At 37.3% G+C, this 12,271-nt stretch overlaps 1 protein-coding gene across 1 annotated transcript in view; it reads left to right on the top strand.

Annotated features, from left to right (window-relative positions):
* The window catches only part of LOC139668697 (dystonin-like), a 301,638-nt gene that overhangs the window by 143,574 nt on the left and 145,793 nt on the right, over positions 1–12,271 (top strand). Inside the window, 5 exon segments of the mRNA XM_071548494.1 lie at positions 9,768–9,880; positions 10,016–10,122; positions 10,618–10,737; positions 11,057–11,152; positions 11,232–11,359. Of these exon segments, the coding sequence (XP_071404595.1) occupies positions 9,768–9,880; positions 10,016–10,122; positions 10,618–10,737; positions 11,057–11,152; positions 11,232–11,359 (564 nt within the window).

Here is a 12,271-nt window from a genome sequence, read left to right as displayed (position 1 = left end):
TTTGGTACATAAGGACTATAGGAAATTTCAGTTAAAAAGTGTCTGAAAATAGAATTAAAGAAAAGCAAAAATAATAACTGTAAGATTTACAGTTAAATGGCATGTATAGATAGATACTTTATTAAGGACAATGGCTACTGATATTCAGAGAACAGACATGGTCATGGACCAGCTTCTCTTACATTCTGAAGAAAAAAGATGAAGTATGAACAACAGAAAAAGAAGATTAATGTTATACGTGTATGTTTTTTGTAAAAATGTGTGCACACCTTTATAGGTTTTATTTTTGTATTCTCACAACTTTTATAATAGAGAGGTAATTTTGCTTTAAGCATTTACAAAAGGAATTCCAGCAAGAGTAGTATATTCTTATGTAACTAGATAATATCATTTAATGAGTGCCTGTGTGGTGAAAAAGCATCTGTTCAGGAAGCCATGCAAGCTTAGTTCCAAAACAAAGCCATGTTTTTAAGTTGTAGTCCTAGGTGTTAGATCTGTTCTAGTAAATGAAGCGGGTCCAGCCCTGAGGGTAAGTGGTACAGCAAGGCTTGTGTCTGCATGGCTGAACTTCCCTCTGTCCTCCAGATAGGGTGCACCCCCTTGAGAGCAGTCCTAGGTCAATGTTACCTCTTGAGCTGGGCTCATGTAGGACCTGGGAGAGCACGAATACAATGGGCTGTGGTCATGGGAAGGACTAGAAATTAAAGGTTATAGGCCCTTGATCTGTCTTCTGTACACTTTCAGCATAGATATGTCCAATTATGTCTGGACTTCTAGGTGAGTTTCAGCAACAATGCAAAATGTGAAAGACTGGTTAGGAGGAAAAGGGGCTAAAACTGTATTTAGGTTGGGCAGCAATCTGAAGGACTGTAGTATACACCTGTAGGGTTTAAGACAAGAAAAGTTTTGGGGATATTTCATGTAATGCTATACCAAGGCTTTCTGAGACTATTTGCAGAGAGTTGTCTACAAATTTTGGCACCACCCAACAAGAGTTATATCTATTAAAATGCTGCAGAGAGGGAAGATGGTAATAGAATCTAAAGGGGTGCATTTTGAACACAAGAAAAATGTTTTTTTTGCTGTATTGTTAAAGAAATACAGGGATCTGATCCAGAGGAGCCTTTGCTACTGGTAAGCTTTATGCAAAACCTGAATGATGCCTGTAGTTTTAAGTTGTGTACAGTTTAGAGAGTGAGCAAGGGCAAAAGAGAAAGAGAGGCTAACAGTCAATGAGGCATGGAAAGGGTGTAGGTTCACTGAGTGCTTTGTGTGGGAGGAAGAGGACTAGAAGCTGCAGTGTTTTCCCAGAGGAAGCATCATTGTGACAGCTCCATAAATGCTAGATAAAGTCAGAAAGACAAATTTTCCATGGCCACAGAGCAATTTTTTTTAATATAGCTATACTAACTCTGTATGCTTTCAGAATTATGAAGTGGATGTTTTTTGGAGTGTGGTGTGTCAGGGAGCAAACTAGATTCCTGCCTGCTAAATAACTGTCCTAGTTTAGAATAAGGTGTTTCAACCTTCCCCAGGATGATTTGCTGTATATGTATAGTTAGTTGAACACTAAGTTCCTGGCTGGCAGTGCATATGGCATCCTTCTGATGTTAAAACATGTTGCAACTGATCAGGTACTGACATGAATACATTCCTTAAGGGGAGGGACAGTAATGCGTCAATTTGCAGAAACACGTCTAACACCCTTGGGGGATGAATGAGAAAGAAACTAAATATTACACTGTCAAGCCTTAAAATGCTAGGGGATATGTTTTAAATAAAGAGATTAGTTGGGTCTGCTAGTTATGACTTGCTCTTTTATGACTCCTAATTTATTGTTACCTGGCTTTAACAAAGAGAAAACGTGAGTTTGGTTGTGTTGCTCTCCCTTCCCATCCACCACATTATTGAGAAGTGTGGTTCTTATTGTTTTCAACAGTTTTCATTATAGTAGAAACAAACTTGGTGTTAAGAATTGGCAATTTGGGGAAAAAACCAAACTGTATTTAGGATGTTTAAAAATATTGACAATGGACATGCTTTTAATATTACTTGCCTGGGTATATTTATAATGGGTTTAGAAATAGCAAGTTACCTCAGCTGCAGTTTAATTGGATGCACTCAGAAGAATTCTATGATGGTACTTGGCTGTATTAAAATAGTGCTGGAAGCATGCCTGCAGTTTTAACATCTTGTTTTGTGGTGGTGGTTAACCTTAGTGGGTATTAGATGGAAGACTTCCAGTCAGTTGGATTGATTAATTTCAGATCCAGACTTAAAATGATCCCTGTGTATGTTTTGCTGGATCCTACTGCTAAGTAGCAGCTGAAGAACAGTTTTCTTCTTGCAGTAAGTGAGAACAAAAAAAAGTTGGGATGAAATCAAAGCTCTTCTCTTGCCTAGTATAAATAGGAATAAAGCAAAAAGTAAAGCTTTGGATTGAGAGGCCAGTTTTTTATTTAGGTTTCGTGCATTTGTTACTCTTTGATCTGGAAAGATAAAGACATCTAAGGGTGCCCATGGTAAATCATATAAGAAGAGGTCTTCAGGCAATGTCTTTGGCAAATTTGTGGCACATGGAAAAATGGTTGCCTCCAGGGCAGGATGGCACAAGGAGCCTTTAGCGAATCATTTGAACTCGTTGCAGTACCTCACCCTTTCTTCCTTGTTGGTGGCTGTATTAGTACCACTGGGAAGCGGGTGTGTCAGGCAGTCACTGCTGTGGTCTGGAGGGAGTATTCTCAGGATACAGGACAGAAAAATAATTTGGTTGGGTTTCTTCTTTGTCTTTTTGGCATTCAAACACTCTAAGGAAAGGTATATTACTTATGGTTATTTCTGTAGATTGCACAGTGTGGTTTGAGGTTTAACATCTATAGGCCTTGTTCCTATTTAAATTTTATCGTAGGTAAAAAATTGGCAAAGTTACTACACCCTTTCTGTTTTTTTAATAAAAGATTGTCTTAGTACAAAGAGAATGTAAAATTTGTTTTTAAAGCTAGTGAAAGGACTGACAGATCCTTTCTAGTTTCATTCATGTGTGTGCTGAGCTTGAAACCTACATTGCAAATTTACTGCCAAGTTTTGATTAGGTTTTGTTTTGCATGGCTAAAGCTGAACTCCACATTTAACGAATAGATCTTTGATATTAAAATGACTCTATTGTGTCATTATCTAAATCAATTGGTATGGCAAGTTACAGGTAAAGTTTTGCAGTGCTAACAAAGGTGGGGCAGGAGGCTTCTGTTGGTTTATTAAACTCAATGCATGTCAAATCAAGGCCATACACAGTAGAAGGAATTACCTGAATTAGCTTTGTATATTGTTAGGGGCTAAATTAATAAGTTAGGGCACATGATGTCTTTTGTTTTCCTTATTTTCAGTGCCGTTAAAACATTCATTCATTTTTTTAGTAGAAGTCTCAATATAATATGTTGGGGTGTCTGAAGAACAGGCAGGAAATCTATCTGTAAATACTGTGCCCTTGTTGCACCATCACTGGTGATGCCGTGAATGACCCTTCCCCCCAAAAACAGGACTTCGAGCCACGTTAGTGTAGGGTAAGATAAAAAGTAAAGGTCCTTTAATAACACAGGGCCTACACCCCACAGGAACACAGGATGACATGCATGTGTCTCAGTTCTTGTTTCCATGGCTTTTATAATAAGATCCCTCCTATCATTGCTTTACACATTTCTCAGTTCAGCCCCAGTCCCACCCCTGGTCCAACCCCCTGGAATTGGGTCTGAGGTCGTCAAGACCCTCTGTCTTCATCAACTCTTCTTCCTCAGGCACACAAAGGTCTCTTGGAGTTCATTCAGTCCTGGCTTTTGGGTCACTTTGACCTGTGTTTATGTTTCATTCTGTAGGCCTTCTGATATCCTTCAGCTCTTTACCTTGGAAAGGAGTCTAAACAAGATTAATTAACTAAAGGAATTTGAGCTCCCTGTTCTGGGACAGGGGTAGTGATAGAAAGGCATTAAACTTAAACTGTTAGAAATATTAACTCTCTAAAAATCTACAACTACTGTGTTCCTAAAATCTACAAAATGTGAAAATCAGAACAAAAACTCCTTTGGCATCACTGGCAATACATTTTTCAGCTTTATTTTAGCTGAAAACTTGTGTTAATAATGATGAACAAATACACAAAGGAGAGCTGAAGAGTTCAGATCACATGAGAATTTTTCAGCTCTTGAGTGAATAAAGAGGAATTATTGTTCATCTTTATAGAATCTTTACGTGAAATCTGTGGAGACACATAATGTGTAGTGCAGGCATTACTGTCACACCAACACAAGAGAAGACAAAATAGAGAATACAAGTCATAATGATCATGTGAAATGTATTAACACAGTGTGTTATTGAGGCTGAGGACCTGCAGAGCTTGAGATAACTATTTGTCACATACTTAAACAAACAATATGCAGCAGCATACTTTTTGATTTATTGCAGTTGTAAGGATAAAACTCTTATGAGGACAGTTTTCAATTAGAAAACTTTGTCTTTCTCTGAATTCTGAAATATTGCCATGGTGACATGGCTCGGCTTCACCCTGTGGTTTGATGCATTGGGGTGATTTTTGTATCACTGTGTCCTATGGTAGTTGAAAATGTTGTTATAAAGGCTATGGTTGAACAATCCGTCTCACATTTGAGGTTGCATGAACTATTTTCCCTGTCTTACCCCCACTGAAGATATTTCTAAAAAGTAATAAAATATTTATGTAAATTACTTCAAATAGTCTGTGTCAGCTGGCCAGGATAGAAGGATTTAGTGGAACACTTTTCACTTGTTCTCGTTGTTTAACTTCTAGTCAAATGTTGAATGATGAGCTACCAGCTCTGACATACCATTACTGTAGTAAAATTTTGGTAGTCTTTTTTAATTTGTTTTATATTACTTGAATGAGCATGACTTCAAGAACCCCTAAACAAATTGCAGTAATCATTGTTATAAAGTCTGTAAGATCCAGTAGAGCAATTCTGAGTTTAAAATGTACAGTATTGCTTAATTTTTCTGTCTCAGCCTCAAAACATGTGTGTTTGGTGAGGAAGCACACTTCATGCTGGGTTTGCAGTTATCTAAACTTCTACTTGATACAAACAGTGGATTTGGCTGACTCTGAAGCAACTCTTAGATTCTGGATAGCTTGCCAGATAGGTTGCACTGGATGTACTGGCCAGATTTCCACTGAGTATAATGACACTTGCATGTAGACACCTAAATTTCAGTGTCTGGATATGGAGCTGAATGTCTCACTTGTTACTTTCCTCATCCTCATATCTACATGTAATAGAGACCTTGTGATCTTGGGAAATTATAAAAGCTGGAGGCTCTCAAGTCTTTCTCTGTTCTTTTTTGTCCTGTCTGAATGAATCTGTTAAAAAGAACCAAAACAATTCTTAATAAAAGTGACAGTGTGTAGTTACATATCCTGTGAATGCACAGGGCTGATTACTGATAATCAGACCTGTCCTGTGCATTATTCTGTGCAAACCTCCTTTTCTGGGCAAGCCCACTTAACAGAGTTGTACAGGTGAAACAGCTTAGATGGTTCACATAAATAACTTCAGACTTGTGTGCCTTCTGCACCCATTAACTGTATTTGCATGTGGAATATTACTCTCATGTGTGTACATAGACTGTAGTAAAGTTAAACATTGTTGTAACTTTGGCAACCGTCATCCCAAAACAGTGAGAAGGATGCCATTTCTTCATTATTGACTGGAGAAGTTAAAGTTCAGTTAGACATCTTTTTCCATTTGGAGATATCAAATCAGCTTCAAATCTAATATTTTTGTTTTAACAGGCAAATATTGTAGCTGCTAGTTTGGATCTTGAACTGCCTTGCTAGGTATTAGGTTCTGGCAATACGAAAATCTACATGTACCTAACTTTATTTGTTATGCACAACTCTTTGATTTCAAGGAATCTTTGCAGAATAGAAAACTTGCTTTTGATCCACGTAACTTGCATTTATAAACCCTTTAATTTCTTTAAGCTGTTCTGCAGGTACTGCTTGCTTGCTTCTCTTTGTAGTGCAGGCATTTGTTTTCTTGAAGTGATCATAATTTTGTCAGTTTCCTAATTTAGGTGGTATTAATCGCACCTTTTTTCCTCACTTCTGATACAAATTGTGTCTAATTTCTAACACCTACACTAAGATCTCAAATGGCAGGCATCAGTCTTTTAGTAAATGAAATGATTAATGACTCTCAATGTAGAAGCCAAACCCCTTGACTTAGGTGTGGCTACACCAGATGAATCTTCTTTGCATGGAATGTTCCAACTCGACTGGTGTTTGGGATGTTCATGTGTGTGTTTTCATGGCAAGGCCCCAGCCCACTGAAAAATCTTCCATAAAATGAGTCACAATATTATGACAGAATGTAGAGTCATTGTATGTTACTTAAAGTGCATTTAATTTAATTTGTTCTTGATTATGCATAAACCCACTTAATAGTGCTATGCAAATTGATTTAAAATATATTTATAATGCATGACTGATAGCTCCTACAAAACTCATGTATTTTCTCTGTAGCCTTAAAAAAATGATAGTGTTTGCCATGATGGATGATGCTTTTAAATCTGTGTTTGCTTCAACTAAGACAGTTAAATAAATACATATTAGAAGGATACCCATCACAACAGCAATTTCAACAGCCAGTAGTATTTCCAGTTAGTGGACAGATTTCTCTACAAGCTTACAGCACATAAAAATGACTTTTTTCTATTTTAAATTGAGAAACAAACCCACCCCACTATTAAACAAAAGGAACAATGTGATAATCAGTGATTTCCTAAGCCATGTTTTTTGGATGCACTTTTCTTGGGTGAAAAGAAGTCTTTTACTGAGCTCTGGGAGCTTTTCCTGTGGCTTCGCAAGGTATACCTCTACTTTTTGATAAGAAGAAAGGGTAACATGTAGACAGGGATGCCCTAAGCCCTGAGCAGCATGGCCAGTATAAGGTCCTTTAGCATTCAAATCCTAATACTTGTCTTTGCCCTTCCATAAACCATCAGTAAACTTGTTCTCAGTCTGCTATGGAGCTTTCTGTCTGCCTCAAAAAACCAAAGGCCAGCAGTATCAAGACAGACAGGAATGCCCTCTTCTGTAGTACTTTCTATGTAGATCAAGGCTGTAGATAAATATAGACCAGTTAATCTTGGTCTATGCTATGTGCTAAGTGTATGATTAACTGGAAATAGCAGTATTCATTGCAATATTCTTGTGCTCTTAAAGGGGGACTGGAGTAACCGATGCTGGTAGGAGTTGCAGGGATGGGAAAGTATGTTTAAAAGCTGTGGGGGCATCTCACAGAGTAAGCTCTTCTTCCGCTGCGGGGGTGAAGCCACAGCACCAATGTAAAATGATGTATTATGCAAGAGCAATAGTTTTTATTGATTTTGTTACTCATATCGCAGTGAGAAAAACGTTACCTCTTCTTCATCTAAATGAAAGCTTTATTCTAAGGAGATTGTTGTGTCAGTGTCTGTGCGGCTTGCAACTTGTTTTCTTGGAATAATCAAGGTCTTTACAACTTGTCCTTTCATGTTCTGAGAGTTGGCAATTGAAAAGGCAGTGGAAGAGATTATTCTTGGGACATTTTTATCAAGTGTGAAACAAACAGAAGGCAGGAGATAAAAAATAACCAAACCAATAGTGTTACACTTACAGAAAACTGATTCTTTTTTCAAAACTGCTGTTAAAGCAATCATTATTACTCATACCATCTCCATTATTGTGGCTGAAACAGAAGTGCTCAGTTTTCTTTCCTAATGTTGCCTTTCATTTTTGATGAATTTTCCATGCTGCTAAGAGCAACGGATGATATTGATTTCATTGCATTGTTTTCATTGTCATGAAATTTAGAGAAGAATAGTGGAAGCTTGATCATGCTTGCACTTACCATATTGGAAGTGGAAAGTCTCGCTGCTTTAGAAGGATTATATTGCACTGCTTAATTATTAATTAAAAGACATAATGGGTTCAGTGTCACTATCTGTTTTGTAGACTTGTGTTCAAAAGAGCACAAGGAAACCAGTGATTCTAAATGGCTGAAAAGAAATAGATTTTTATATACAGTGCCCTTATAGTTAGTTCAAAGACAGTCTTGTATTGAGTTTCTCAAACTTAATACCATTTTGTTATCAAGAAAATTAGGAGTGTTGTTGAGTGAAATGTTATGATTAATTTTGAATAATGTGATATTTAACAGCTTTGTTTTTATCTGCTGCAATTATTTGAGGCTTCTACTAGGTAAAAGAAAATAGTTTTTCTAGAAATAATAATGAGAAAATTAAAGAGCTGAATTTTTCACTAAATTTTCTTTGCCATATGTTTTTTCTTTTGGTGTATTAAGGTTTTTTCATGGTTTGTCTTGTTTTCAGTAGTGTAGGGTATGAGCAGCAAAAGTTTCAGAACCTTGTGGCTGTAGTTGGCTCCAGTGGGTTGGTTTTTTTTGCTCAGTATCTCTGAAAGTCCCTTCATTCTTCTTGGTGCTATGGCTAAGACACTTCCTGGTGCTGAAAGAGGTAATAACACACTCTGCACTGAGAATTACAAGATCTAAGAAGCTAGTTCTACATAGCAAGCTTAAATGACAATAGTAGTTTTGGTCTGTTCAGCCTGGAGAATAGAAGACTGAGAGGAGACCTCGTTGCAGTTAAAACTTCCTTGTGAGGGGAAGAGCAGGGGCAGGCACTGATCACAACTCTGTGGTGACTAGTGACAGGACCTGAGGGAATGGCCTGAAGTTCTGTCAGGGAAGGTTTAGGCTGGATATTAGAAGAGGTTCTTCACCCAAAGGATGGTTGGGCTCTGGAACAGGCTCCCCAGATAAGTGGTCACAGCACCAAGCCTGCCAGAGTTCAAGAAGCATTTGGATGATACTCTCAGGCACATGGTTTGACTCTTGGGGATGGTCCTGTGCAGGGCTACGAGTTGGACTTGATGACTTGATGATCCTTGTGAGTCCCTTCCAAATCAGCATATTCTGTGAGTCTGAAGTTTTACATTAATTTAAAACATTGAAGTAGTGATGTTGATATGGGATTGGTTCAGGATAATACTTATGGGCCTGAAAATTGTTTATAGGTCAGATTAGTACAAATATTCCATTAAAGCAAATATATTGTGGCTGGCAATGGAGTTTAGCAGGATAAGGTGTGAACGTGGAAGTGCACGGGACTGTGAGTTTTCTGGCAGCTATAATTAACTTGAAAGCAGGGCTTCAATGACATTTGAAGAAGACTTCTTTAATATGATGTTTTTTGTGACTAAACTTTGCTACTGTGTGGGTTCTGACATGTGCTGAAGAATTTGATGCACAATGACTAAAAACTTGTAAAAGCAGTAGAAATTAACTCCTTCATGTAAAAGAGAAAAGTGAGTTTAAGCCCCTCAAGGGCAGTGGAAAGGACAAGGTGTCATAATACAGTGACAGTGCACATGAATAAATATGCATAAGAAAACATATCTATATCTATATCTCTATCTATATCTCTCTCTATATATATATATGTAAGGCATGAATAGAAACTATTGCTTGTAGGTAAAGAACTGACAGTGCTGTAGTTGTCTGCTGCTTTTGTTTCTCCTTTTAACAGTGACCTCAGCTTGTTCACCTGATCTTAGGGAAATCCTTTTGTAGTGAAAACTCTGTTTGAGTATCCATCCATGCTCTTGCTTTGATTGATCGATACAGCAGTGCTTTAAAACTGGTAAAGAGTTGTAATTAAGTGTTACTGTTTTTATTTGGCAGGCCGGACCTGATAGACATGAATACCGTTGCTGTTCAAAGCAACCTTGCAAATTTAGAACATGCTTTTTTTGTAGCAGAAAAACTTGGTGTTGCCAGACTTCTGGATCCTGAAGGTAAGAGAGCTGCAGAGGGCTTTGTTGCAAAACCCCTAACATTAAAATAAAATCCAGTCTGCCTGCAGGTTGTAGCATATTTGTGGGCATTCTTACAACTATGTGGTAAAGTGCTGTTCTGTCTTGCTGTTTTAGATGTTGATGTTTCCTCACCTGATGAGAAGTCAGTAATAACTTATGTGTCATCACTTTATGATGCATTTCCCAAAGTACCAGAAGGTGGTGAAGGCATAAGTGCAAATGTAAGTAGGAGAAAAATACTTCTGCGGCGTGCGAGCTTCATTAATAAATTTCTGGATTTCAGATCCAGAATGTCAGCTGGATCTTCTATAGAACTGCTGTCACACTTTTCTTTGACATGATTTTTCTAGGTTGAGATTTTAGAGTCTTACCTATTTCATGTTGTGGACATGAAAATACTTGTGCCAAAGAGCTTAACTAAAAACAATATACCTGAAGATGAAGAAAGAACAAGTCAAAGTTCTTACTCTTTAGTTGTGGACCTATAAATTTTGCCTTTGTGATTCTTAGCAATTTGAAGCTAATTAACCTAGAAAATACTGTGTTTTCAGTGGAATTATTTGTGACCAAAACTGAAGAGTGAAATAATATATTTGGAAACTTTAAGTGATCTCTAATAAGCAAATAAATATTGTTCAGAATTGCAGGATTTCAAAATATCTTTTATATGAGCTCTCAGATGATTTTCATCTGTAATCTGGGTTTTGCTTTGGCAGGATGTTGAAGTCAAATGGGTTGAATATCAGAATATGGTGAACTACCTCATGCAGTGGATCAGACACCATGTCACGATAATGTCTGACAGAACGTTTCCCAACAATCCCGTGGAACTGAAGGTGAGGTGTGGTGGCTTAAACTTGTTGGAGTTACATTTTATGTTACTAACTCAAAGCAAGCTGGAACAAATAGTGTGATGGTTGATGTCTACAATCAAATCAACTCTAGAACAGTACTACTTTCTCAACCTTTTCAAAGTACAATAAGTACATTACTAACATATGAACAATCAAAAGCAAGTCTTTAGCTTGGCACTGATTGTTTTTGGTAGAATTCTAGTAGAACAATATAAAGGCAAGAAGAATATTAGGAGAGTTTAGAGAATAAGGTTATATTTACTGTAAATAAAAATTGATGATGTTTCTTATGTTTCTCTAGGCACTTTATAATCAATATTTACAATTTAAAGAAACAGAAATTCCACCAAAGGAGACAGATAAATCAAAAATTAAACGTCTGTATAAACTGCTAGAGGTAAGTTTTAGCATGCATTGAAATGTAAAGACGTTCCCTTTCTGTGGCTTAAAATAACAAATATGTATGAATTGTTCAGGTCTGGATAGAATTTGGACGCATCAAACTTTCTCAAGGCTACCATCCAAATGATATAGAAAAAGAATGGGGAAAGCTTATTATTGCCATGCTGGAAAGAGAGAAGACTCTTCGGCCTGAAGTGGAGAGGTATGCTGGTGAATGTTTGACAGGATTGGTTAATATATTTTCTGTTGTTTTAACCCATATTGAAATTTGTAAATAACTTCTTCTGTCATAACATCCACATTATTTTACTAGATCAGGTAATTCTACTTTTGTTTGAAGCCTGAAGTTCTTTACCTGCTTTATGGAGGCATATCCAGACAGAAATAACTTCTGTGGTCTCAGACAATTGTGTTGAACAGTATCTGTGCCTCAGATCTTCAAAGCACTTACACACAAATTTAACCACCTTCTTTGCTCAGTTAGTCAGAGCTGGGTTTATATCGCTTCTCTGTCTCATATAAGCCATCCTTATCCTGTCCTGTTTAGAGGTTGTTTAAGACTTAGTTGTACTTAAGAGCAGATGAAGTCCTTAGATGTGCAAAATGCATAGTGGTCTTCCATGGCAGTAGGATGTGTACATCACTGATAACACACTGAGCATTATTAAAATCTGGATGCAGTCTGCGAGCATTTCTACTTTTTAATGGTATGTCTTAAGTTCTGTGGCAGACACAGGTGCTATCCATTCAATAATTAAAAAACTTCTTTAAATTAAATGACTTTTTGGGGTTCTACCTGTGGATAGGTACAGACACTTGGGTCTGGATTAATTCTGCTTAACTTTAAGCATCCAAAGGAGACACTTAAGATCTGAATCACTTTCCAGAGAATTCCGTCACTGCCTTTCTGGTGACAACAAGGTGATCTTTCTCTCTGACTTAGGTACTTCAAAGTGATAGGAAGAATCCAGACCACAGTATAGGAAGTCCTCAGAAAGAGACAGATTTCAGCCAGAGAAAATCCCAAAGACAGTCAAAGTTGGTTAAATATGTGTCATGCCTACAAAAGCAAGAGCATGACAGAGACAGCAGATTCAGTGGGAGGTGTCGATTC

Source organism: Pithys albifrons, chromosome 2 (assembly GCF_047495875.1).
Source record: "Pithys albifrons albifrons isolate INPA30051 chromosome 2, PitAlb_v1, whole genome shotgun sequence".
NCBI classification, from domain to species: Eukaryota; Metazoa; Chordata; class Aves; order Passeriformes; family Thamnophilidae; genus Pithys; species Pithys albifrons.
The sequence above is the reverse complement of the archived record's forward strand: the minus strand, read 5'-3'. Positions and strand labels throughout refer to the sequence as shown.